The sequence below is a fragment of the Equus asinus genome, chromosome 28 (assembly GCF_041296235.1).
Source record: "Equus asinus isolate D_3611 breed Donkey chromosome 28, EquAss-T2T_v2, whole genome shotgun sequence".
Classification (NCBI taxonomy): Eukaryota; Metazoa; Chordata; class Mammalia; order Perissodactyla; family Equidae; genus Equus; species Equus asinus.
The window spans coordinates 38,099,857-38,125,950 of record NC_091817.1 but is presented as its reverse complement, the minus strand read 5'-3'; the positions used below and the strand labels follow the sequence as shown (position 1 = coordinate 38,125,950).

The following is a 26,094-nucleotide window of genomic DNA, read 5'->3' as shown; positions in this document are numbered from 1 at the left end:
ATAACTAATGATTCTGAGCTCCTTTTTATGTGTTTAGACTATTTATCCTTTTGTAAAGTGTTCAAGTCATTCATACATTTTGACATCAATGCTGCGATGATTAGAAATGTGTCCTAGAGTAACACATTTTGAACTAAAATCCATATTAGTCTATTCATCCATACATTAAAAGATATTTTTTGCAAGTCTAGTATGTGCCATGAACTTTTCTAGGTTCACCAATCATCTGTGACTAAGACAAGATCTTTGCTCTTGTTTGAAGAGTTCGTGTTCTAGTGGGGAGGGACAAAAAGTAAACTGGAAGCAAGCAAGATGCTTTTTCATGGTGTGGAGATGTTCACTGAAATGTTATCAATTAATGATAAAACATAGGAAACAACCTATAGCCCCAAGGGGGGAAGGGTAGGAGAGTTGGGTAATTTACGTGATATAAGCTTGACTATTATAATTGAATAATTATATTCAATTGAAGCCATTAAATTTCTATTAAAATAGCTATATAATAAAAAGTCACATTTAAAGTTGCATGTATCTTTGTCTAGGACTATGTAAAATATCCGTGCTATGATGCACACGGACAGAGAATGCAAGGACCCAGAAAAGGAAAATGCTCTTGTGTGTGGTTTCGTTTAGTTTGTTTTTTGGAGTGGCGGGACTATGGGGGTTTAAGGGCTCTTGGTTTCGTTTTGGTTTTTGTTGTCTCACATGCTATCGCCTTAACAGGAGAAACTGGCATCGTACAGTATTCTCATGGGACTTTCCTTTGTGTAAAGCTTTACAGTTCAGAGGGACTTATACATTTAATATGAGACGTGGTAGGTGTAAAAATAAAACCTGGGTTACTTCAGTGTGAACTAAGGCAATGAAGTGACGGCTAAGAGTTTCACGTCGTAGAACTTACGGATTTTAAGGAACGACGAGGCTGCGCCGGAGGAAGACGCGGCTGGACACACGAACGAATGCAGCGAGGCCAGGAACAGGCCCGGCGAGGCGCGGAACGGTGATGTCTCGCGCCGGGCGGGAAATGACATCACTTTCGCGCACCGCCGCTTCCGGCCCGCGTGAGTGGTGTTCTCGCGCCTGCGGCGATCCCGGGGTCGCTGTCGGCGCGGTGTGCGGTGCATTTCTTTCGCGAGTTGGCCTTCCTTTCCTGGGACCATGGCCACCGACTCTTGGGCCCTCGCAGTGGACGAGCAGGAAGCGGCTGTCAAGTCGGTCAGTGGCTTCAGCTCCAGGCTGGGAGAACGCAGTAGGGGGGCCCACGCCGACACTGCCTCGATTCCAGGGAGCTCCCCGGGCTGGGCAGGCCCGTGGTTCATATGGCCCTAAGGTTTGCCGCGGGGAATCGCTCAGCCCCGCTTTGCGCCTAGAGCTAAACAGGCCATTATGGAGCCTTATCTTTTCGTCTCGGCCGGTTAAAGACTTTTCTTCTCTGGTCCCCTATGCATGCCGTCTTGAATTGCCCCTCCTTCTCAGTGGGATTGAAGGACAGGCAAATTTAGATTCTGATTCTCTTTTTCATGTTTTTTGGATAATTCTGTGCTACACTTATTTTTAACATATTTTAGATCATGCTTAATATGGTTGGCGATTTGTAGCTCATTGCAGAATAGTAGATTCAGGTTTAGATGTAGTGTTTCAGTCTACTGCAAATGTTGGCGGGAGACACTACAAATTCTTTCATTGAAACAGTTGTTTCATTTGACATTTAGATTCTTAGACTGCTTTTTCCTTGATTAATGAAGATCCGTTTGACTGGAAGAGGGTTTTTAGTGTAAACTGTGGCTTTCTGTTCTTATATCTAATTTTAGGTTTATTCAGTGATAATGGAGTATTGATTTTTAAGAATATAGATTTCCCACAACTAGAAGGACATACAACTAAGATATACAACTGTGTACGGGGGTGGGGGGTTGGGGAGATAAAGCAGAAAAAAAAAGAATATAGATTTTCTTGTAGTCTGAAGTCTTATATAACTTTTTAATGTCTAAGTTTCACTTCTTCTTCAGTCACCCTTTATGGCTTTGGGAAGATGATCAGTTTGTCAGCAGATACTTGAAATGGGCTAAATCCAGTAGAGGACAAGAAAAACCTTTACAGTCAAGGTAGAAAGACTAGAATATGAGAAGTACTCTGAAAATGGTAAGAATAATGTGATAAATGAGCTCTGAGCAGGGAAAGGACATTTATGAGTAGGGAAATTTTTTGTGAAGAAGTTTACATTCAAGCTAGATATTAGAGAACGAGTCATTTAAGATAGAGATGGAAGTGAAAGGCATTTTAGAAGAGAATGCACAAAAGTGCTAGACTTGCCTAGAGAACAGGAATCAGAACTCATTTTTGCTGCAGCTTAAAGTTATTGGGTTGTAATAGGGGCAGTATAGAAAATATCATAGGGAGTGTACTTTGGACCTTAACTAAGAACCTAAAGCGGTTAATCAGTTTGGGGATTTTTAAGAAGGATACTGACAAGATTCGATCTGATTAGAGTTATCGGACTGTAGAGAACAGATTATTTTAGAAGGAGTGATGTTTGATGGAAAGGACGTGAGTGTGGAAGTTACTCTAATAGTGCAGAGATAGAGGGCCTATGTTGGGCGGTGGAAGTGAAAATGAGGGCATGGATTCAAGAGATAATCGTGGAGGTATAATGGGCAAGAATTTAGACAAAAGGAGAGAAGGGAGATAAAGGCAAAGATTACTGTTTTCATCCTAGATCTCACAGGTAGTATTAATAAAGTGCTAATAACAGGACTAGGCAAGTAGGAGGAAGGGCAGATTTGATATGGAGGATGGTGAGTTCAGGTTTGGCTGTTCTGAATTTGAGGTCAGGGGGATATCTTAGTAAGTACCTGTGTTGGGAGTCCCCAAGAGGTGTCAGGTTTGATGATTTCCTAGGAGGACTGACACGACTCACCATATAGTTGTACTCACAGCTATGATTTACTACAACGAAAAGATTCAAAGCAAAATTAGCAAAAAGAAAAGGCACATGGAGCAAAGTCCAGAGGAAGCCAGGCACAAGCTTCCGAGATTCTTCTCCTGGTGGAGTCACACACTGCACTTCATTTGTGCTCCATTCCTCCAGTAACAGATTGTAACAATACATGTGAACTGTTGTTAGAGAAGGGAAGCTCACTGGAGACTCGGTGCTCAGGATTTTTATTGGGGGCCTGTTACATAGTCATCCTCTGCCTCGCATGTATAAAAATTCCAGACTCCCAGAAGGAAAGCAGGTTTTAGCATAAACCACATGTTTTTACAAACAGTTTAGGCATAAGTGAACTCCTCAGCAGTTCTGGGAATGGTGGGAACCCTCCCAAAATCTAAGTTCCCAGGTGCCAGCCAAGGGCCAACCTTGCAGGCTGGCTTTCCTAAGGAGAGCAATCAGGCCTGCTGTGTTAACTCTTCTGCACAGTACCCGGCAGGCATTTGGAAATGTGGCCCTGGAGTTTAGGAGAAGAATCAAGTCAGAGATATAAAACTGGCAATTATCCACAAATAAATCAAAAAGTATTATAAAGGATATGGTTCTGGCAGTCTGGAGTTTAAAATCTAGTGTTTAGCATCGATCTTCACTAAAAGACAGTTACTGAGAATTGGTTTCAAATCTGTTTAAACCTATGACCCTAATCTAGCTGTGATATGAATATCACATATACAGACCTAAATATACTTGGTATCTGGTTCTAAGCATGCTGCTTATCAGGAGGCTGGTGCAAATAAATATTTTAAAACATTGCTGCCTAATAGTTGATGATCACGCTCCCCCCTTTTTTATTTTACCATATAGACTTGTGTACATTAGCTTAATAAATTTATGATATTGGGTTGTCATGTGGCTCTGCTCTCAAGTGTTTCCTTTTATTCCCATTCAGATGGGTAATTTGCAGATCAAAGAAGAGAAAGTGAAAGCAGATACCAATGGTGAGTCACTTAGTAACTGCAATCTGGATACAAGCTACATGTGCACTTCTGCTTTACACTCAGAGCTGCAGTGTGAAAAGCAGCTTTCATTTAGTATAATGTTTGGCAAATGTCAGCACTGGATTTGAGAGCCAGTAAATTTGGTTTCATTACTGAAGGGGCTATGTTCGTTTTACAGATTTTATTTAGCCTCTGACTCCTGAAAATCAAGAGTCACTGTTGGATTGTACTGTCACTATTCACTTGATAATGTTTCTTTAAAATTCCTTAATTTAATTTTTTGAAAGATTAATCTGGGTTCAAAACTCAAAAAGTATAAACAGGTGAAAGGCTTCCTTTCCATCCTGGACCACCATGTACCCAGTTCCTACTCTCCAGCTATATTGGTTTACTAGGGCTGCCGTAACAAAGTCTCACTGCCTGCAGGGTTTAAACAATAGAAGTTTACTGTCTCACAGTTCTGGAGGCCACAAGTTTGAGATCAAGGTGTCAGCAGGGTTGGTTCCTTCTGAGGGCTGTGAGGAAGAATCTATTCCGCGCCTCTCCCTAACTTCCGGTGGTTCGCTGGCAATCTTTGGCATTCCTTGGCTTGTGGAAGCATCACCCCAGTCTCTGCTTTCATCTTCACATGGCCTTCTCCCTTTGTGCATATCTGTATCCAAATTTCCCCTTTTTATGAGGACTTCAATCATAACGTATTAATGACCTCATCTTCACTAGTTACATCTCCAATGACCCTATGTCAAAATAAGGTCACATTCTGAGGTACTAGGGGTTAGGACTTCAACATATGAATTTTGAGGGGACACAGTTCAACCCATAGCATCACCCTATCCCATAAGTAACCACTGTTATTGGATTTGGATTTTTAATATTCTTTCAAAGTTTTTTTTTACAAAGCAAATACAGATTTTTCTCTCTTTTTTTTTAACCAAAATATGGCATAGTATACACAATATACTTACTTTTTTTCATTGAACAACATAGCTTGGCAAGCTTTCTGTAACAGTACATGGAGTTTCCTCACTCTATTTTATATCTGCATAGTATTACATTGTGTTGATACATTTTGTGTGTCTGTGTGTGTGTGTGTGTGTTTGTGTGTGAGTAAGTCTGGCCCTGAGCTAACATCTGTGCCAGTCTTCCTCTGTTTTACGTGGGACGCCGCCACAGCGTGGCCTGATAAGTGGTGCTAGGTCCACACCCGGGATCTGAACTTGTGAACCCCAGGCCGCCAAAGCAGAGCTCACAGACTTCACCACTAGCCACCAGGCCGGCCCCTGGTGCACCATATTTTATTTAACTAGTCATCTGTTGATAGATACTTTGGTTGGTCACATTCTTTCGCGGTTATAAACAGTGCTTCATGATATAACCATGAACTTAATTCTTTTTACATGTATCCAAATTTGTTTTAGGATAAATTCCCCCAAGATGGATTTGCTTGGTCAAAGGTATATACATTTGCAATTTTTATCAGTATTTTCAAGGTACACTCCATAAATGTTATGCCAGCTTATATTGCTATCAGTAAAACACAACAGTGTCTGTTTCCCTACAGCCTCACTACACAATTTTTAGTCAAAAACTTAGAATTTTGCTGATCTGGTAGGTAAAAAATGGTGGATCAGCATGATACATTTTAATTTGTGTTTCATGAGTAAGACTGAATATTTTCATAAGTTTAAAAGAATTTGTATTTCCTTTTCATGAATTGAATCATTTGCCCATTTTTCTGTTGGGCTTTCTGTCTTTTTTTTTTCCTTCCCAAAGCCCCAGTGCATGGTTGTATATCCTAGTTTGAAGTCTTTCTAGTTCTTCTGTGTGAGCTGCTGCCACAGCATGGCAACTGACAGATGGGTGGTGTGGCTCCATGACCAGGAAATGAACCTGGGCTCCTGAAGTGGTGAGAGCGCTGAACTTTAACCACTAGGTCATCAGGGCTGGCTTTTTTTGGTTTTCTAAATATGAAGAACTTCATATTTTAAGATTAACCCTTCACCAGTGATGTAAGTTGCTAATACTTCTGCCAGTTTTGTCTTTTTTTTCTGTTGGTGAGGAAGATTCACTCTGAGCTAACACATATTGCCAATCTTCCTTTTTTTTTTTTTGGCTTGAGGAAGACTGTCCCTGAGCTAACTCTGTACCAGTCTTCCTCTATTTTGTATGTGGGTTGCTACCACAGCGTGAATGACGGGTGGTGTAGGTTCGCACCTGGGATCCAAACCTGTGAACCTGGGCTGCCGAAGCAGTGTGCACCGAATTTAACCACTATACCACGGGGCTGGCCCCCAATTTTGTCTTTTGACTCAACTTTGTTTCTTGTGTATTTTTGTTCTGTAAACATTTTTTATATAGTCAAATGTATTGGTCTTTTACATTATTGTTTCTGGAATTTGAGTCAGTTTTGATATTTCAGTCTTCGATCCTTTTAGACTTTGTCCTGGGGGCTGGCCTGGTGGCGCAGTGGTTAAGTGTGCACATTCCACTTCTCAGCGGCCCGGGGTTTGCTGGTTCTGATCCTGAGTGGAGACATGGCACCACTTGGCAAAGGCCATGCTGTGGTAGGCATCCCACTTATAAAGTAGAGGAAGATGGGCATGGATGCTAGCTCAGGGCCAGTCTTCCTCAGCAAAAAAGAGGAGGATTGGCAGTAGTTAGCTTAGAGCTGATTTTCCTCAAAAAAAGTAAAAATAAAAAAATAGAATTTGTCCTGATGTAATTTGAGAGATATGGATCCAAGTTGTCTTCTCTGGTGTGTTTCTGTTTTCCCTTGTGGTTTCTTCATTGGCCCATGGATTATTTAGAAGTATGTGGTGTAATTTCCAAATATCCGAGGTTTTTCTAGATATCTTATTAATTCCTAATTTAACTCCATTTTGATCAGAAAGCATATACTGAATTATTTCAACCCATTTAAAATGGTTTTTTTTTTTTGGGAGTGAGGAGGATTTTAATTTTTTTTTTTTTATTAATGTTATGATAGATTACAACCTTGTGAGATTTCAGTTGTACATTATTGTTAGTCATGTTGTGGGTACACCACTTCCCCCTTTGTGCCCTCCCCCCACCCCCCCTTTTCCCTGGTAACCACCGATCAGATCTCCTTGTCAATATATTAACTTCCACCTATGAGTGGAGTCATACAGAGTTCGTCTTTCTCTGACTGGCTTATTTCGCTTAACATAATACCCTCGAGGTCCATCCATGTTGCTGCGAATGGGCCAATTTTGTCTTTTTTATGGCTGAGTAGTATTCCATTGTGTATATATACCATATCTTCTTTATCCAATCATCAGTTTCTGGGCATGTAGGTTGGTTCCACATCTTGGCTATTGTAAATAATGCTGCGATGAACATAGGGGTGCAAGGGACTCTTGGGATTTCTGATTTCAGGTTCTTAGGATAGATACCCAGTAATGGGACGGCTGGGTCATAGGGTATTTCTATTTTTAACTTTTTGAGAAATCTCCATACTGTTTTCCATAGTGGCTGTACCAGTTTGCATTCCCACCAACAGTGTATGAGGGTTCCTTTTTCTCCACAACCTCTCCAACATTTGTCGCTCTTGGTTTTGGATGTTTTTGCCAATCTAATGGGTGTAAGGTGTTATCTTAGTGTAGTTTTGATTTGCATTTCCCTGATGATTAGCCATGATGAACATCTTTTCATGTGTCTATTGGCCATATTCATATCTTCTTTTGAGAAATGTCTGTTCATGTCCTCTGCCCATTTTTTGATTGGGTTGTTTGTTTTTTTGTTGTTAAGCCGTGTGAGTTCTTTGTATATTATGGAGATTAACCCTTTGTCAGATAAGTGGCTTGTAAATATTTTTTCCCAATTAGTGAGCTTTTTTTTTGTTTCAATCCTGTTTTCCCTTGCCTTGAAGAAGGTCTTTAGTCTGATGAAGTCCCATTTGTTTATTCTTTCTATTGTTTCCCTCAACTGAGGAGTTACAGTGTCCGAAAAGATTCTTTTGAAACTGATGTCAAAGAGTGTACTGCCTATATTCTCTTCCAAAAGACTTATTGTCTCAGGCCTAATCTTTAGGTCTTTGATCCATTTTGAGTTTATTTTGGTGTGTGGTGAAAAAGAATGGTCAATTTTCAATCTTTTGCATGTAGCTGTCCAGTTTTCCCAGCACCATTTGTTGAAGAGACTTTCTTTTCTCCATTGTAGGCCCTCTGCTCCTTTGTCGAAGATTAGCTGTCCATAGATGTGTGGTTTTATCTCTGGGCTTTCAATTCTGTTCCATTGATCTGTGGACCTGTTTTTGTACCAGTACCATGCTGTTTTGATCACTGTAGCTTTGTAGTATGTTTTGAAATCGGGGATTGTGATTCCGCCGGCTTTGTTTTTCTTGCTCAGGATTGCTTTAGCAATTCGCGGTCTTTTGTTGCCCCATATGAATTTTAGGATTGTTTGTTCAATTTCTGTGAAGAATGTTCTTGGGATTCTGATTGGGATAGCATTGAATCTGTATATTGCTTTAGGTAGTATGGACATTTTAACTATGTTTATTCTTCCAATCCATGTGCAAGGAATGTCTTTCCATCTCTTTATGTCATCGTCAATTTCTTTCAAGAAAGTCTTGTAGTTTTCATTGTATAGATCCTTCACTTCCTTGGTTAAGTTTATCCCAAGGTATTTTATTCTTTTCGTTGCGATTGTGAATGGGATTGAGTTCTTGAGTTCTTTTTCTGTTAGTTCATTGTTAGTGTATAGAAATGCTACTGATTTATGCACGTTAATTTTATACCCTGCTACTTTGCTGTAGTTGTTGATTATTTCTAATAGTTTTTCTGTGGATTCTTTGGGGTTTTCTATATATAAGATCATGTCGTCTGCAAACAACGAGAGTTTTACTTCTTCGTTACCTATTTGGATTCCTTTTATTTCTTTTTCCTGCCGAATTGCTCTGGCCAGCACCTCCAGTACTATGTTGAATAGGAGTGGTGAAAGTGGGCACCCTTGTCTTGTTCCTGTCCTCAGAGGGATGGCTTTCAGTTTTTGTCCATTGAGTATGATGTTGGCTGTGGGTCTGTCATATATGGCCTTTATTATGTTGAGGTACTTTCCTTCTATACACATTTTATTGAGGGTTTTTATCATAAATGGGTGTTGGATCTTGTCGAATGCTTTCTCTGCATCTATTGAGATGATCATGTGGTTTTTGTTTTTCATTTTCTTGATGTAGTGTATCACGTTGATTGACTTGCGGATGTTGAACCATCACTCAACCCATTTAAATTTTTAAGTCCTCTTTTGTGTCCCAGCATATGACCTATCTTGGTGATTAATCCAAAAGAAGGCAGGGTTTGGGGTTAATTGCCAGGTATTCTTCTCTTTTTTTTAACCCTGGTTTATAACGTTATATAAATTTCAGGTGTACATCGTTATATTTCACTTTCTGTGTAGATTACATCATGTTTACCACCTAGAGACTAATTACCATCCATCACCAGACACATGTGCCCAGTCACCCCCTTTTGCTCTCCTCTCTCCCCCCCTTGCTTTCTGGTAACCACCAATCTAATCTCTGTATCTATGTGTGTGTTTGTTGTTGTTGTTTTCTTTTTTTTTTTGAGGAAGATTAGCCCTCAGCTAACATCTGCTGCCAATCCTCCTCTTTTTTTGCTGAGGAAAACTGGCCCTGAACTAACATCCGTGCCCGTCTTCCTCAGCTTTATATGGGGACACCTACCACAGCATGGCTTGCCAAGTAGTGCCATGTCCGTACCCAGGATCTGAACTGGCGAACCCCAGGCCGCCAAAGTGGAATGTGCACACTTAACCGCCGTACCACCGGGCTGGCCCCTGTTCTTGTTTTTATCTTCTACTTATGAGTGAGATCATACAGTATTTGACTTTCCCCAATTACCAGGTGTTATGAATACATATTCTCCAGTTATTGGGTATAGTGTCCTATAAAGTCTATCAGGCCAATGTAGTTGATAGTGTTGTCAGATCTTCTGTGTCTTGATTGTTTTTTGTTGTTTGGTCTAGTTTTTTCAGTTGTTGAAAGAGAGGTATTAAAATTTCCAGCTACAGTTGTGGAATAGTCTATTTCTCCCTTTAATTCTGTCAGTTTTGGCCTCCTGTGTTTTGCAGATCTGTTGTCAGGTGTATGCACATTTATGTCTTCCTGATGAAGGGACTCTTTTATTAGAAATATCCCCCTTTATCTCTGGTGATGCTTTTTGTCTTGAATCCTGCATTATCAGAGCCACTTTAGCCTTCTTATGCTTACTGGTTGCATGATATAGCTCTTTCCACCCATTGATTTTCAACTAATCTATGTCTTTATATTTATTTATTTTTTTAATCTTTTTTTTCTGCTTTTTCTCCCCAAATCCTCCCAGTACATAGTTGTATATTTTAGTTGTGGGTCCTTCTAGTTGTGGCATGTGGGACGCCGCCACAGCCTAGCCTGAGGAGTGGTGCCATGTCTGCACCCAGGATTTGAACTGGCAAAACCCTGGGCCGCCGAAGTAGAGCACGCGCACTTAGCCACTTGGCCATGGGGCCTGGCCCCACTGTCTTTATATTTAAATTGTGCCTCTTATAGATAGCTGACAGTTGGATCTTGCTTTTCTTATCTATTCTAATAATCTCTTGTGTTTTAATTGGAGTCTTTTATCTGTTTACATTTAATGTCATTATTGATGTGGTTGGGTTTAGGTTAGCAATTTTATCATTTGTTTTCTGTTTGTCCCCTCATGTTTTATTTCTCTGCCTCTCTTTTCCTTCTTTCTTTTGGGTTAATTGAATATCTTAGAGCTCCATTTTAATTTATTGCCTTTTAGCTAAAGCTCTTTGCATTATTTTAAGAGTATTTCAGTTTCTCTTCATGTAAGTCTCACATATTTTTTAACTTTATTTCTAGGTGCAGTATTTTATCTTTTTAGTTGCTATTATAAATAGGATCTTTTCATTTATGTCATTTTTGTATTTACGAAAGCTACTGATTTCTGTTTATTTACTTTGTACCTAGCTCTTTTATTTTTTATTGAGATATCTTATTTTGTAGTCATTTTTAAGTTGATACTTAGTCCTGCAAGTTTACAATCATATTCTACAAAAAGTGATCGTTTTACCTCTTCCTTTTAATTTTTAATACTTTTATTTTCTTTCTCATGTCTAATTACATTTGCTAATATTATTAGCATTCTATATTAGGATAAGTAAATCAGAGGTGACATATTCTGATCACTTTGACATCAGTGAAAAGAAAATTTCTAAAAATTTGAAATTTTCTTTGGCACTTAAAAACTTCCTGGAAGTAAAAATCCATTGAACATAAAGAAATGCCAACTGTTTACACTTTGATCACTTAAATAAGGTTTAGTATTTACATTGTCCCACCTTTTGGGTGGGTTTATTTGCCTTTCTGATTATAACAACTGTTTTCTTGCATAGGTGTTATCAAAACCAGTGCTACTGCAGAGAAAACAGATGACGAAGAGAAAGGTAAACTGCTCTTTGAAACCCTGTAGCAAGAGACAGTGTATGACCCAAGACTGCCTTTCTGGAGCCAGAGGCACTCTGAGTTAGAAGATTGAGGAGATGAAGAGGAGTCAGCAAAGGAGGTAGAAGAAGCAGCCAGTGAGATGAAAGGAGGACCAAGAGAGTGGTGTCCCAGAAGCCAGAAGGGAGTGTTTCAAAAGTAGGGAGTCAAATATAGCTAATAACCTGATGAAGAGAAGAACTAAAAATTGACTGTTCAGTTGATTTATTGGTTTAGAAGTCACTGGTGAGCTTGACAAGGACTGTTGAGGTCAAGGAGGGTAGGTTAACGTATTCAGTGTACATCGACAGAAGGGGAGGAGAGGAAGGTGAGATGATGAGTATAGACAGCCTTTTTAGGGAATGTTTCCTAAGGAGGAGCAGAGAAATGGGACAATAACTGGATGAGGATGTGGGGTAAAGGAGGAAGATTTATGATGAGAGATGTTAAAATGTGTTCACATGCTGGTGGGAATGACCCAGTGGAGGGGGAAACTGATAATATAAGAGAGAGTCAGTGCCCGGAGAAATATCCATGCAGGCAAGAAGGGTGGGACCTGTTGTACAAATGAAGGGTTAGTCTGAGGAGCACAGGCTGCTCATCCGTAACTGCAGGAGGGAAGGTGGAGAATATGGGCACGGATGCAGGTGAGTGTGTGGGTATGTCATGGCAGTGTGTGCAAGTACTTCTGATTACTTTTACTTCCCGGTGAGGTTAGTAGCAGGGACCTCAGGTGAGTGAGAATGTGGAGGAATTAGAAGTTTGAGGAGAGAAGAGAATGTATAGATGGAGGTCTGAGGAGATGGAGAGTGAATGAGTGCAGTGTAGAAACATAAAGACTCTCTGGGCAGCTCAGTCCACTTAAGTCTAGTGGTCGAGCATTTAAACTGAGACCTGCTAGTCTCTGTGTCAGGCAGTGTGATCGTGGTTTTCTCCAGCTTTGATTGGCTGCTCAGGTGCTGGTACAGAGACAGGGAGAGAGAGGTTTCATGAGGGTGGGGTTTGCCACATGAGTTTGAAGAAAATCTACTGCTTTCTTCCTGACAGAGGACAGAGCTGCCCAGTCCTTACTCAACAAGCTGATCAGAAGCAACCTTGTCGATAACACAAACCAGGTGGAAGTGCTCCAACGGGATCCAAACTCCCCCCTCTACTCAGTGAAGTCCTTTGAGGAGCTTCGGCTGTGAGTATTGGTTCCTTGCCAGCCCCTCCTTTATAAAACTTACCATCTCAGAAATTCTTGGGAATTTTACTTTTATTCTTAAAAATCATAGTATATTTGCTTCTTTAACTAAATAATTCACATGATTCAAAAGTCAAGGAGTGTGAAAAAGTTTACAGTGATGGTCTCCCTCCCACTGTAATCTCTTGGCTACCCAGGTCTCTTCTTGGTAGGGATTTTTAAATGCCACAAATTTATTCATCATAGCTGAAAGTCTTTTTTCTTTTATGCTCTTAGAACTTTCAATAAAATATTGGCTGACAGGTGATTTCTGGATGTCAGGAACATTTCTTATTAGGTAAGCCCTTTTGTTAGACTCCAGGGTTTACGGTCTTAAGAACAGTCTATCTGCTTTTATAAAATCTGTCAGAGAGCCCATACAGGATTCCCGGAACCTACAGTGGAAAGCAACCTTCAGCGTTCCAGAATTAAAAAAAAAAATCCATAACCCAGAATTGAGCCTTAAGGGAGCACATTTATGGCATTGTGCTGTAAGAATGACTTCTAATGTGCTGTTATTTTAAAGGCAGGGAATTATGAAAAGTCACATCGCGTTTTTGGTTTGGTTCAATAAGTAAAGAGATATTTACGGATCATTGGTTTATGGACGTGCCACTGTGCTGGGTGAGATGAGTAACACCCACCATAACTACTGTTCTTGCTGCCTGCCAGCACCCAAATCAGACAGAAGTAGCTGGTGAATAGGAACGTGGTGGCATAAATGGATTCTTTGCCTTTGTTCAGCAAATCTATAGTATGCCCCCTGTGGGCAAATAGTGGCCACACTCCTGCCGACTATTACCACTGCTTCAGAGAAAGAAACACTTAAAATACGACAGCTAACTAGAAGCAAATCAGGTGGTTAATGAAGTAATAGCTAAGTACAAGTTTTTTAAGGTGTGGCCTTTTTTTTTAATCATTTTAGGAAATTATACTTTTCTATGTGTATTTCCTCTGTCAAGAGCTTCATTTCACAAATCTGTTGTCTCTGCTTCTGTTTATAAACTGTTCAGGGCAGCTGGATGTGCTCTGTTGTTTCCTGAACTGGTAGTTTGCTTTTCCGAGTATCCATGGTTTTTTAAAATTCCTTTTGTTGAAAGGACGTGAGCTCTCAGGTCAACCAGTGATGAATGGTCCTCTTTGAAAAGGCAGGTTGTCTCTGATTTAGCTGTTGGCAGCCAAAGGAAACAGAGTGAAACCTAGGTCACCTGATGTACTTGGTCTGTTTTGTACTTAAAATAGTTGAATTAATCTGCAAAATTAAAGAAAAATAATGAGCCATTGAAAGTTCTTGGATCACTTGAATCCTCATTTGGTAGTGACTTTGTTTCTTTGGCAACCAAATCAGAATCTGCTGAGCTTCACAGCCTTTTCTTCCCAACAGAAGACACCAAAGGTTAGGGTTTCAAAGTTCTTCGTGTCTGAGAACCAACATATACCAGAATAATTTGCCTTTTAGAGAGCCTGTTAAACTCCAAGAAAGGCTTAGAGAACAGAAGTCTTGACTTGGTTTGACTTTTCTTTAGAAGCAGTCTGGTGTGAGATTTTTGTTAAACATCCTATCAACCTAGAGGTAGCAGAGAACTTACTGTAAATGCAATGGAAGAGCAACTTTAATTGCTGTTTGTTGCATAGCTGCTTAAGTAAGGAGCTGGTGCTTTTAAAGTCTATTTTGACTAGACATAATAAGTAAATCTGAGCATTTGTAAAGCTCAGTATGTTAACTGAATCCTTTACCTATTTACTATTGATCAGCTCCTAGAAACTGGCTGAATCAGTTTTACCTCTTGATTGTCCCTAGTTTTTGCAAAGCTGACTTTGGAAGGGCAATGGAACACAAAATGATTGTGGTTCAATTTAACATCTGCACTGAGAAATTAAAACTGAAATCCCATTCTCTAAAGGGACTTCTGTATTCTAGCACTATACAAGCAGTGTTTGTTTTTAGACATGTCTTCTGTGATTTATACTATGAATTAATAAATACCATGCTTGCAGTATCCAGGGAACAGTTGTCATCCAAGGCCAACCATATTTGTGAGTCTGCTGAAGCATGAATTTCTCCAAGAAAGGAATCTAGTTTGTATTTTATGAATTGTGTAATAGTTGCAGAGTAAGATTTAGTGGGGAAAGTGATGGTTTGGTTTAGTTTTAGATAGTGTTTTTTAAGGCATAGAAAATGTGTCTGATAGAGATAGGAAGCATCATTCTCTGCTACATATAGGGAAAGATAAAATTCTAAGCCTTTAAAACAATTTCAACAGCTAGGAATCCATCCTCTCTCTCCCTGGCCTCCTAGGAAACCACAGCTTCTCCAGGGAGTCTATGCCATGGGCTTCAACCGTCCATCCAAGATACAGGAGAATGCGTTACCCATGATGCTCGCTGAGCCGTGAGTATGCAGACCCGGGGTGCATCTCTTCTGAATTTAGTTTAACGTCTTCCAGCAACAGCTGTAGTGTTCCTGAGAACAAGATGGGCCATTTGGGGCAACATGTTTCTTCAAGGGAACAGCCTGGGCAAGTGCCAAGAGAGTCAGATGGAATTTGGTACAGTTTCTGCCTTTCCCACTTAACAATAAAAACTGATAAAGTTAGTGCTATTATTCTATGCAATTTTAAAAATTGAGGTTTTAAAAATTATTTTGAAATTTTTGAGACCTGTAAAAAGATGTCAAGAGCAATACCAAGAACATCTGTGACCCCATCCTGCCAAGAAATAAGCCATCATTAATCTAGTTGACAGTTGAAGCCGCTGTGTACCCCTTTCCTTTTACATCCCCCTCCCCCACCAAAATAAGCTTCATCCTGAAATAGGTCATCATTCTCTCACGTTTCTTTATACTTTTACTACATATCTCTGTGTCCCTAAGAATCTAAAGAGTAGTTTATGTATTTTTAAACTTCAGATAAATGGTATCATACTTTAGGTAGCAACTTTTTTTGTTCAACTCTATTATTATTTTTCTTTTTTAATGACAAAAATGTCACCTATTTCTATGGCAATGGGTTACATAAAGTAAAATGTGAAAGTTCCGTCTGAAGCATCTAACTTGGTATCTTGCATTTTCCTTAAAGATGGGAAAAGGGAACACACAGAAGGAGCCGAGTCCTGGGGACTCATTATGGCTCAGCAGAAAATGTCCTCGGGGATTTGTCTGGGCACAGATCTTGCTCTGCAGTCTTAATTTCCAGGGGGCCCTTGGGTTACAAAACTAGGGCACTCTAGCTATGCTAGAGTCTAGAATGAGGATTTCTTGGTGTGAACCCATCTGAAACAAGGATTATTTTCCTTAATATTTGAGCAGTGTTTTAATGACATATGAAAAATTTATCATTGTGCTCAATGCAGAAAACCTGGATACTAGAAGCATAAAGGGGGAAAATCTATATTGCTGTCAGCCAGAAAGAACATTTGGACACTTGATTGTGTTTAACCAATATTATTTTCATCTCTCTTCCTTGATCCAGCCCACAGAACCTCATTGCCCAGTCTCAGTCTGGTACTGGTAAAACAGCTGCCTTCGTCCTGGCCATGCTCAGCCGAGTGCAGCCAGCAGAGAGGTACCCCCAGGTGAGGACTGGGGGATCCTGGGGGCCCTGGCTAGTGTGCCCTGGGAAAGGCAGTGCCATCTGGTGGGGGATTAACGAGGGTGCCCTTGGAGGGATCTGAACGTTTCTCATGCCTCCAACTGCAGCTCAGGAGAGTAGGTTAGTGCAACAGGCCCTGACCTGGGTGGAATTCAGTCAGAAGCAGCAACAGCCTTAAATAGAGGCTTCTGAAGACATCCACCCAGCTAGGGCTCCCTACTGAAGGCTTCACTGTACAACTGAAAGGTGGGCCTGGTGGAAGAGGAGGTGGTTCCCTGCACTGTTCAAGTGGTGATGACACCAACGTCCTTGTTCCTTTAGAGCCTGTTGTCTATTGCTGAAAGGCTCTCTTGAACTCACCCTTTATGATCTCCCTGTCAGTGTCTGTGCCTCTCCCCAACGTATGAGCTGGCGCTTCAGACAGGAAAAGTGATTGAGCAGATGGGCAAATTTCATCCGGAACTAAAGCTTGCTTATGCTGTTCGAGGCAATAAATGTGAGTATGAAGGCTTGAGACCTAAGAACTGAGCAGTGAGGGTGGTTGGGTGTTTGAATTTTGAAGATGTGATGATGATATTCAGCTTTCTGGTTCAGTCTGACCTCGAGGCCAACTTCATTGCTTTTAGCAAATATATTTAAATATTTTAAGTAAACTAAAAGCATGTTCAGTTCACCTGGTCTTATCAAAATCAGAAATCTTTCCACCAAGTCTTTCTTCCCTGTGTACTGCAGAATGTAATGTAAAGAATATGGGTCAAAATGGGGAGGAGGGGCGGGTTTTAAATGATTCATGAGAACATAGGTCATTAGAAAGTTATCAGAATACATAAAACTACAATAAGAGAAAAGTAATCAGTCTAATCAGAAAATGGACAAAAGAGGCCCAGGTGAACAGGCGCCTCACAAAAGAAGGAACTCAGATGGCCAGTAAACATGAAAAGACGATGAGCCTCATCAGTCATCAGGGCAATGTAAATGGAAACCACACCATACCTCTCAGATGGGCAGAAATGAAGTCTGGCAATACCAAGTGTTGGTAAAGACGTGGAACGCCCAGAATGCTCACCCACTCCTGGCGAGGAGTGTGTGTGTTTGTCCAGTCACTCTTGGGAACAGTTTGGCATTGCCTAGAAAAACTGAAGAGAGAGGTCTCTTTGACCTAGCAGTGCATAGTTGCCTAGAGCGGCAGTTCTCAAACTTTCTGGTCTAGGCATTCTCTTATGACTCTTAAACGTTATTGTGGACCCCAAAGTGTTTTTGTTTTTATGGGTTATATCTGTCAATATTTGCCATATAAGAAGGTAAAACTGAGAAATCTTTAAAATACTTATTTATTCACTTAAAAACAACAGTAATAGATCCATTATGTGTTCTTATAAATACTACATTTTATGAAAAATAACTATATTTCTAAAACAAAAAGGAAAGTGAGAATGACTTTTTTTTACATTTTTGCAAATCTTTCTCATATCTGCTCATGTATTTAATCCATTGTGAGATGTTCTCTTTGAAGAACATGGAGAGAATCTAGCCTTTCAGATAATTTTAGATGTTCTTTCTTTGATACTACACCAAAATTTAGTGAGTAGTAATTACTTAAAAGTTAGTTGTAGGGGCCGGCCCCCTGGCCGAGTGGTTAAGTTTGCGTGCTCTGCCTCGGGGGCCCAGGATTTCGCTGGTTCGAATCCTGGGCGCGGACATGGCACCACTCATCAAGCCATGCTGAGGTGGCATCCCACATGCCACAACTGAAAATACACAACTATGTACCAGGGGGGCTTTGGGGAGAAAAAGGAAAAATAAAATCTTTAAAAAAAAAAAAAGTTAGTTGTAATGTGGTATCTGAAATCATATTATGAGCTTTTTGTACTGTTAGATTAAAATTCCTTGGTCTCGCTTGCATTTTGAATGCATCTTTTGCCCAAGAATGATTTTTTAACATCATGCCTTGGTCATTTGGAAAATATCATCTGAGTTATACTGATCTTCCAAATGTTGACACGTTTTGTTGTACAAAAATTTTAAATTGCATGCATTAGTATCACAACCAGACTCGCTGGAGGAGTTTATACACATCAAGAAACTCGCAAACTTACAGTGGCACATACAAGTTTTCCACAATTCTAATTTTCTCTTGAAAGCTTAAATGTTGTCATGGCAGCAAATACAGTTGGTTGTTTTCATTAAGAGAGAGGCTTTCTTTGCTCATTTTCAAGAAAGTGTGTGTCAAATTCCTGACTTGAATATCTATAATTTGTCAGTCAACAAACCAAAATGGCTACTTCAGCTCGCCACACAATCACAAAAGAGGTTTTCCTGGAGAAAACCATTGTGCTTCAGCATGCAGCAAAAGTACTTTATCCACAAATTAGTAGATTGGGTAATTTTGCGTGTGTGTATTTGACATCTCAAATTGATGGGTACACTTAAGTGAAGTGTACCAGAATCTTGTGACAACGTATATCTTCTCTAGATTGTTCTGTAATAACATAGGACTTCACTGTGTGTGAAGGATTAATATATTAACTACATTTACTATATCATTTTTTAAAAAGGTTCAGTTTTGATTGATAGGCAGTGGGCATTGGGAACCACCGTATTTTTTTTTTTTAAGATTTTATTTTTCCTTTTTCTCCCCAAAGCCCCCCAGTACATAGTTGTGTATTTTTAGTTGTGGGTCCTTCTAGTTGTGGCATGTGGGATGCCGTCTCAGCATGGCTTGATGAATGGTGCCATGTCTGCACCCAGGATTCAAACCAGCAAAACCCTGGGCCGCCAAAGCAAGGCGCGCGAACTTAACCACTCGGCCATGGGGCTGGCCCCAAGGGAACCACAGTAGTTTTAAGAGTTAATTTAAAACTTTTCCAAAGGATACTTGATGGATTCCTAACAAAAGGCCCTTTCTCCTCAAATTTTAAATTTTATTTATTTTTAAAATAGTTAAGACATTCACATGGCTCACGATTGAAAAGGATATATGGTAGAAACTTTTCTTTCTCCCATGCCCCCCAACCACCTAGTTCTCTTTCCTAAAGGCATCCAGTACTAACCAGTTTCTCATGTATTCTACTAGAGATCTTCTCTGTGACTACAGGCAAGGAATAATGTGTGTGTGTGTGTGAATACATAATGTGTATGTACATGCCCACAAAAATGTACATATATGTATTCCTTTTTGCCCCTTTTCGTATATAAACTGCTCTGCAGCTTTTTCCCCCACATTTAACAATGTATTTTGGAGATTGTTCTTTATCAGTTCCTAAACAGTTTTCTACTTTTATTGATGTCATTCATTGGGTATATCATATTTTGCTAATTAGTTACCTTTTAATACATACATATCCTTGCATATATGTTATTTTACACATATTACTATACCTACATGATTAATCCCTAATAGTGGAAGTTTTGGTCAAAGGCTGAATGCATTAGTAATTTTGATAGATGGTTGTATCAGTTTCAACTCCTACTGATCTTGAACCTGAAGTGAGTTCGCTCACCTGTTGCATGGCAAGCCAATCTCTAACACTGGGTGTAGTGGAAGAAAGTAGGAATTTTATTACTGCACAGCACCGAGCAAGGAGAAAGGAGAGCTAATGCTGAAATCCCAAACTCCGTGAAACGCTAAAAGGAAGGGTTTTTATTTGGGGTTTTAGGTAGGGGAAGGGGAGCATATGGCCTTGCTGGTCGGAGCTTTCCCACCAGCCTTTCTTTGGCCTTGAGACACTTGCAGAGAGGAGAGAGCCCATGACCTTGCTGGTCAGCAGCTTTCCCACCAGCCTGTATCTCTTTGTGGGGAGGAGATAACGAATCCAGGTGCTTGTACTTGGCCATTTGTCTCCATGGAGGATAGTGGTCTCTGGAGCAAGGAAGTCAGGGAGTAAGCAGGGAATGGGTGCTTTGGTTTTAACGCCATATATGCTGGGTTTAATGAAGGGAAACCAATATCAGGGCTGGTATCACTACCAGCTATAGTTTGAGAGTAATGTGGTGTTTTTTAAATCAAAGAGAATTCATACTTAGGAAGACTGTCTGCACAATTAGAATATCTAGATACCAGATAACAAAGCAAAAAATCATTGGGCGAGGATCTTGGAATTCAGAACTACCAATTTAGAAGGAAATCAGTGAACCGTGAGTGAATTGATGGTATGAAAAGAATAAGAGTAATGGGGGCCAGCCTGGTGGTGCAGCGGTTAAGTTTGCACATTCCACTTCGGTAGCCCGGGGTTTGCTGGCTCAGATCCCGGGTGTGGACATGGCACCGCTTGGCAAGCTATGCTGTGGTAGGCGTCCCACATATAAAGTAGAGGAAGATGGGCACGGATGTTCGCTCAGGGCCAGTCTTCCTCAGCAAAAAGAGGAGGATTGGCAGAAGATGTTAGCTTAGGGCTAATCTTCCTCAAAAAAAAGAATAAGAGTAATGATAAAGAGAAAGGGTTGGATGAGGTTGAATTATAAGAGAAAATAGGAAAAGGAAACTAATGCACATTGAGGGTTCACTGTGTAGGACTTAATCCTGGCCACAATGCAGTGAGATAGGTATCATGCCCACTTTATAGCAGAAGAATCCAAGACGTTAGGATAACACTCAATGTGTTTTGCAATCTGGAGTTAATTTGTTCTAACCCTGGAAGGATAGGCACAGCTTTGATTTCCAGAGCTGGCTTTGCCATGGAAGTACCCACAGAAAACATCTTGTCTCCACAGTGGAAAGAGGTCAGAAGATCAGTGAGCACATTGTCATTGGCACCCCTGGGACCGTTCTGGACTGGTGCGCCAAGCTCAAGTTCATTGACCCCAAGAAGATCAAAGTGTTCGTTCTGGATGAGGCTGACGTGATGATAGCTACTCAGGGCCACCAAGATCAGAGCATCCGCATCCAGAGGTAGGAACTCTGAGGCAGGAGGAACTTCTCGGCCTCTTGATCTGCAAGTAAAATCTTTGTGTTCTGTGTGTCTTCTCCTGCTGTATCCAACTCCTCTTCTCTCCCCTGCTGGGTTCTTTGTGTCGGAACCTTCAGGATCATTTATTTGATGAGCCATTGCCATGTCAGCACTGACCATGGCTTGAGGAATGAGATTTAGGGAATCTACCAGCACCCCCATCCCTGCTCCTGCCTCCTCCCTGCACTTCTCCTCCCCAACTTTACCACCTTTCTGGGCATGTAGACCATCCAAGCCTGGGGAAGCTCTGCTTTAGTTCCTTCCAGTAAAAAACTCAGGGTCATGCCACATACCTGGGCCTTTCCTTGCAGGATGCTGCCCAGAAACTGCCAGATGCTGCTTTTCTCTGCCACCTTTGAAGACTCTGTGTGGAAATTTGCCCAGAAAGTGGTCCCAGATCCTAACATTATCAAACTGAAGCGTGAGGAGGAGACGCTGGACACCATCAAGCAGTATTACGTCCTTTGCAATAACAGAGATGAGAAATTCCAGGCCTTGTGTAACCTCTACGGGGCCATCACCATTGCTCAAGCCATGATCTTCTGCCATGTGAGTAGCAGCAGCAGCAGCAGCTGCAGGCCTGCTGGGAGAGGAACTCCCCTGGAGGGTGTGCCCTGTCCCCTCCCTGTCAGCCAGCTTCCCCTTAACACCAAGGAGGACCAGGTTCCCTCTCTGTGCAGAAAGGAAATGGTTTGTGGAGATGTAAGAGACAGTTTCCTCTTAAGTGGTAGTAACAGTGGGATCCTGAGGGGTGCATAGCCTAAGCATGGCGCCCCCTGAACTCTGTGTTATTTGTAGGTGATACAATATTAGGAAACCCAAGGTAATCAACTGATATTTGTAGGAAAAATAAGAAACTTAACAAGATAGTTGAATATAAAATTAATATAAAATAAGTGGTTTTCTAGTCTCGAATAGCAAACACTTAGAAAGTGGAAGGATAGAGCTCATTTATAATAGCAAAAAGGCTTTTCTTTTAGGAATAAATATTAAGATCTCTGAAGAAAACTGCAAAATGCTGTTAGGGATGTGAGAATAAGACAAGTCATACTCTGTTATTGGAAGACTTGTTTCTGTAATTTTAAAATTTTTTTAAGAGTGGCATCTCCCTCCAACTTTATTGAACTGTAGGATTGAAATTTTCAAACCTACAGAAAAGGTGAAAAAAATAAAATGAATACTTTTTTTTTTAGGAAGATTAGCCCTGAGCTAACTGCTGCCAATCCTCCTCTTTTTGCTGAGGAAGACTGGCCCTGAGCTAGCATCCATGCCCATCTTCCTCTACTTTATATGTGGGACGCCTACCACAGCATGGCTTGCCAAGCGGTGCCATGTCCATACCCGGCATCTGAACCAGCGAACCCTGGACCACTGAAGTGGAACGTGTGCACTTAACTGCTGTGCCACCGGGCCGGCCCCAAAATGAACACTTTTATGCCCTTCACCTACTATCAACATTAAGCCAATTTGCCTTACGCATATGCTTGTGTGTGTGACTGGTCTGTACCTTTTGTTTTTGCTGAATCATTTTAAAGTTCGCTGTAGATATCATGACAGTTTACCCCTAACGCTTCCTAAGAATGAGACCTGCTCCTACATAACCACAAAACCATTATCACACCTTTGACAATGACACAATAATATTATCTCATATGCGCTCCATCGTCCGCTCTCCCTACTTGTGCCAACACTGTTCTTTATTGCTTTTGGCTGCTGTTGTTAAACCTAAGAGCCAGTCCAGGATCGCTTGTTGCATTTAGTTGTCATGTCTCTTGAGACTCCCTTAATCTAGAACAGTTTCCCCCCTTTGGTTTTTGCTTGACATGCTCTGGACATCTTGAAGAGTCCAGCTTAGTTAGTGGTCTTTTGGAATTTCTCTGATTTTTCCCCCTCATGATTATATTCAGGTTAAATATTTTTGTAAGATTACTACCCAGGTGACATTGTTAGTTCCTGGTACTCCACATCAGATTAACAATTTTAGGATATGTAACCCTTAGCTGCAAAGTTTCAGGTAGAATGTTCAAGATCAAAACTACTCTCTTTAGGGGCCGGCCCAGTGGTGTAGTGGTCAAGTTCGCACACTTCACTTTGGCGGCCCAGGGGTTCATGGGTTCGGATCCTGGGCGGGGACCTATGTACCGCTCATCAAGCCATGATGAGGCAGCATCCCACATATGAAAGAGAGGAAGACTGGCACAGATGTTAGCTCAGGGACAAATTTCCTCACTAACAAAAAAACACAACTCTCTTTAAGTAACTTCATTTCTCAAATGTTTTATTGCTTCTAGACCCGCAAAACAGCTAGTTGGCTGGCAGCAGAGCTCTCAAAAGAAGGCCACCAGGTGGCCCTGCTGAGTGGTGAAATGATGGTGGAGCAGAGGGCTGCAGTGATTGAGCGCTTCCGAGAGGGCAAAGAGAAGGTTCTGGTGACCACCAACGTGTGTGCCCGCGGTGAGCAGAGAACGTGTCCTGGTCTGCCAGGCTCCGGGTAGCAGGAGAAACCCTTGGATATGGGAAGCTCAGATGGTTTGGGGGAGGACGGGTGAGGGGTGACATTCTTTTCTGGGAGACACTGGACTCCCTCAGCAGATAAGAACTTTCACAGAAGCCAGGAGTCCCGACGTGGTGGAAGGAAACAGAGGCATCTGCCTGGTTTAGAAGGGCGCCTGCTCCTCTTGGGGCACCCTCTCCAGATCCTTATCTAGCAGAGGCTCTCTTACTGATTGCATAATTTGGTTAGGTCCTGCCAGAGTTCTCTTTCTTTCCTCTGGGTTCTGCCTTGTTCCCAAATCCAGGAGCTGGCCCCTCCCAGAGCCCTCCTCCCACCCAGAGTTGGTATACATGGCTTGACTCTGGGCGACAATGATTTTGTCTCCTGTGCTTACTCCTCTGCAACTCTCCTTCACACAGGTATTGATGTTGAACAGGTGTCTGTCGTCATCAACTTTGACCTTCCTGTGGACAAGGACGGGAACCCGGACAACGAGACCTACCTGCACCGGATTGGGCGCACTGGCCGCTTTGGCAAGAGGGGCCTGGCGGTGAACATGGTTGACAGCAAGCACAGCATGAACATCCTGAACAGGATCCAGGAGCATTTTAGTGAGTCCCTGGGAGTGTCTCCTGCCAGGGCCCTGTCCTTACAGGGGCAAGTCCAAGGGGCAGGGGGAAGGGTGGGTTTCCATGTGGCCCCGAGAGATTCCTGTGTCCCTATCCACATTCCCCTCCTTTCCTTCACCATGGACTTTCTCAGCACACCTGGAGAGGTCAGGGCTCAGGGACTCGAATGACAGTTGCCCCTTGGCCAGCTGAGGGGCCTGGGCTCTGACTGTGCCATCAGTGTCCCTTGCTCAGGCACCGGCAGCCTTTGGAGTTAAATGAAGGATGGCTGTGGCCAGAGGCAGGGCACGTCCCTAGGTGGGTCAGACACCTGTGAGTTTCCTCTCCCTGCTGTGCTGTCCCTTTCCTAACTGTCTCTCCATGGTAGCCCCATGTTGATCTCTCTTTGAATTCTCTTTTTTCCCCCCAGATAAGAAAATAGAAAGACTGGACACAGATGATTTGGATGAAATTGAGAAAATAGCCAACTGAGAAGCTCCACCAGTCACTGGTGCCTGCCCTGGGCACTCCCCCCGCACGGGAGACTAGTGCTTTCCTGACACAGGCCTTGACAGTCACCACCAAGACGAAGGCACGAGTGGAGAGAAACTACCTACCTCATTTTAAATTACATTTGGACTTGACAAAAGTTGTGCAAATGATGGAGGATGGTAGGAGGAAATTTTTGCATTTTGGGGAATTTAGTCCTTTTCCCCCTTTCTTAAGCCACGGTTTCCCCAACTTTACAATAATCTGATTACTGCTGGTAATCGCTGGCCCCAGGGTCCCCAGCCTGTGTTCTGGCTAGGGGTGCTGGGCCCAGCTTCCAGCCCCTGCAGAAGTGATCGAGGTGGAGGTAGAGCTCGGGAGAGGCCCAGGGGCACTGGGGGTGTGAGCCCCGCCACATGGACGGAGCCTGGGCGGCAGCAGCAGAGAGGCCTGTGAGCTGCCCCCCTTCTCTGTCCCTTCACTGAAATCTATCACAAATGTTTCTCTTGCCCTCGGAGCCCTCTTCCTTCTCCTAAAGTCCAGAGACGGTCCAGCTGATCCCTTTTACCTCTGTTCCCTATGGCAGAGGATATCCCTGTTTCTCCCTGAGTGAGCATCTTGGCTGCTTTTATAAACCTCAGTCTTGGAGACAAACACAGACGTCGGTGAATCCCAGCCCCTTCCGAGAGATTGGTGCAGCAAGGGTGGGTGAATCCTTCGAGGATCCGGGCTGGCCTTCTCCTCCTTGCACTTGCTCTGTCTGCTCAGGCAGCAGTAGTCAGTCATGGCAGCCAGGAGACATCAGCCATCTGACACGCCTGACCGAGTGAGCTGGTTCTTAGCCATGGAGTGTCACGCTCTGCTGAGTTATGACCAAGTGAGAACTCTGATTATGCTGTTCATAGGATGGATAAATTAGAGCTATACCCATCATTCATTATGTTAAGAAATTTTAAAATAATTATGAAGTGCTTTACTAATTAATCATGATTTGTTTTTATTTGTATTTTTCTGCTTACTAGACTAATATATGCTCATTAAAAAAATACGTGTGTATCTATATATGTAAAGTGAGAGTGCTGTCTGTCCCCACCTCTCTGGGATCACCATAGCTAGTAGCTTGGGGAACATTCCAGTATCCTGCCTCCTGTTTGCATATATCAGCTCACTTTTCTTTTACAGAGCTGTGAACATTCTATCACACTATTGCGAATAGAGTATCTTGGACATGTTGACGATGTCCAGCATGCCCAGATCTATCTCACTCTGGACGGCGGTGGCGTTCCAGCGTGTAGTTGCCCCAGCGCTAGT

The 26,094-nt window shown here is 41.9% G+C and overlaps 2 protein-coding genes across 2 annotated transcripts in view; one reads left to right on the top strand and one right to left on the bottom strand.

Moving 5' to 3' along the window:
* AARS1 (alanyl-tRNA synthetase 1) overlaps positions 1–1,023 on the bottom strand; it is a 57,871-nt gene extending 56,848 nt beyond the window's left edge. The window contains exon 1 of the mRNA XM_070500472.1: positions 902–1,023. The gene's annotated coding sequence lies outside the window, so the exon portion shown is untranslated. The remainder of the gene's footprint in view (positions 1–901) is intronic.
* On the top strand, positions 934–25,845 carry LOC106823439 (ATP-dependent RNA helicase DDX19A). Its single transcript, XM_014829137.3, has 12 exons — positions 934–1,215; positions 3,879–3,927; positions 11,347–11,397; positions 12,482–12,617; positions 14,956–15,048; positions 16,127–16,229; positions 16,628–16,742; positions 20,957–21,134; positions 21,504–21,741; positions 23,484–23,646; positions 24,106–24,297; positions 24,725–25,845. Exons 1-12 carry the CDS (start codon positions 1,159–1,161, stop codon positions 24,784–24,786), a joined length of 1,437 nt encoding a protein of 478 aa, XP_014684623.1. The 5' UTR covers positions 934–1,158; the 3' UTR covers positions 24,787–25,845.
* Positions 25,846–26,094: the final 249 nt, after the last annotated feature.

Bases quoted from the DNA above. Each gene is read 5' to 3' on its own strand.
- LOC106823439 (XM_014829137.3), top strand. From the start codon at position 1,159: ATGGCCACCGACTCTTGGGCCCTCGCAGTGGACGAGCAGGAAGCGGCT. The intron at 21,742-23,483 runs GTGAGTAGCAGC...TATTGCTTCTAG, and splicing joins AAGCCATGATCTTCTGCCAT to ACCCGCAAAACAGCTAGTTG. The intron at 23,647-24,105 runs GTGAGCAGAGAA...TCCTTCACACAG, and splicing joins CACCAACGTGTGTGCCCGCG to GTATTGATGTTGAACAGGTG.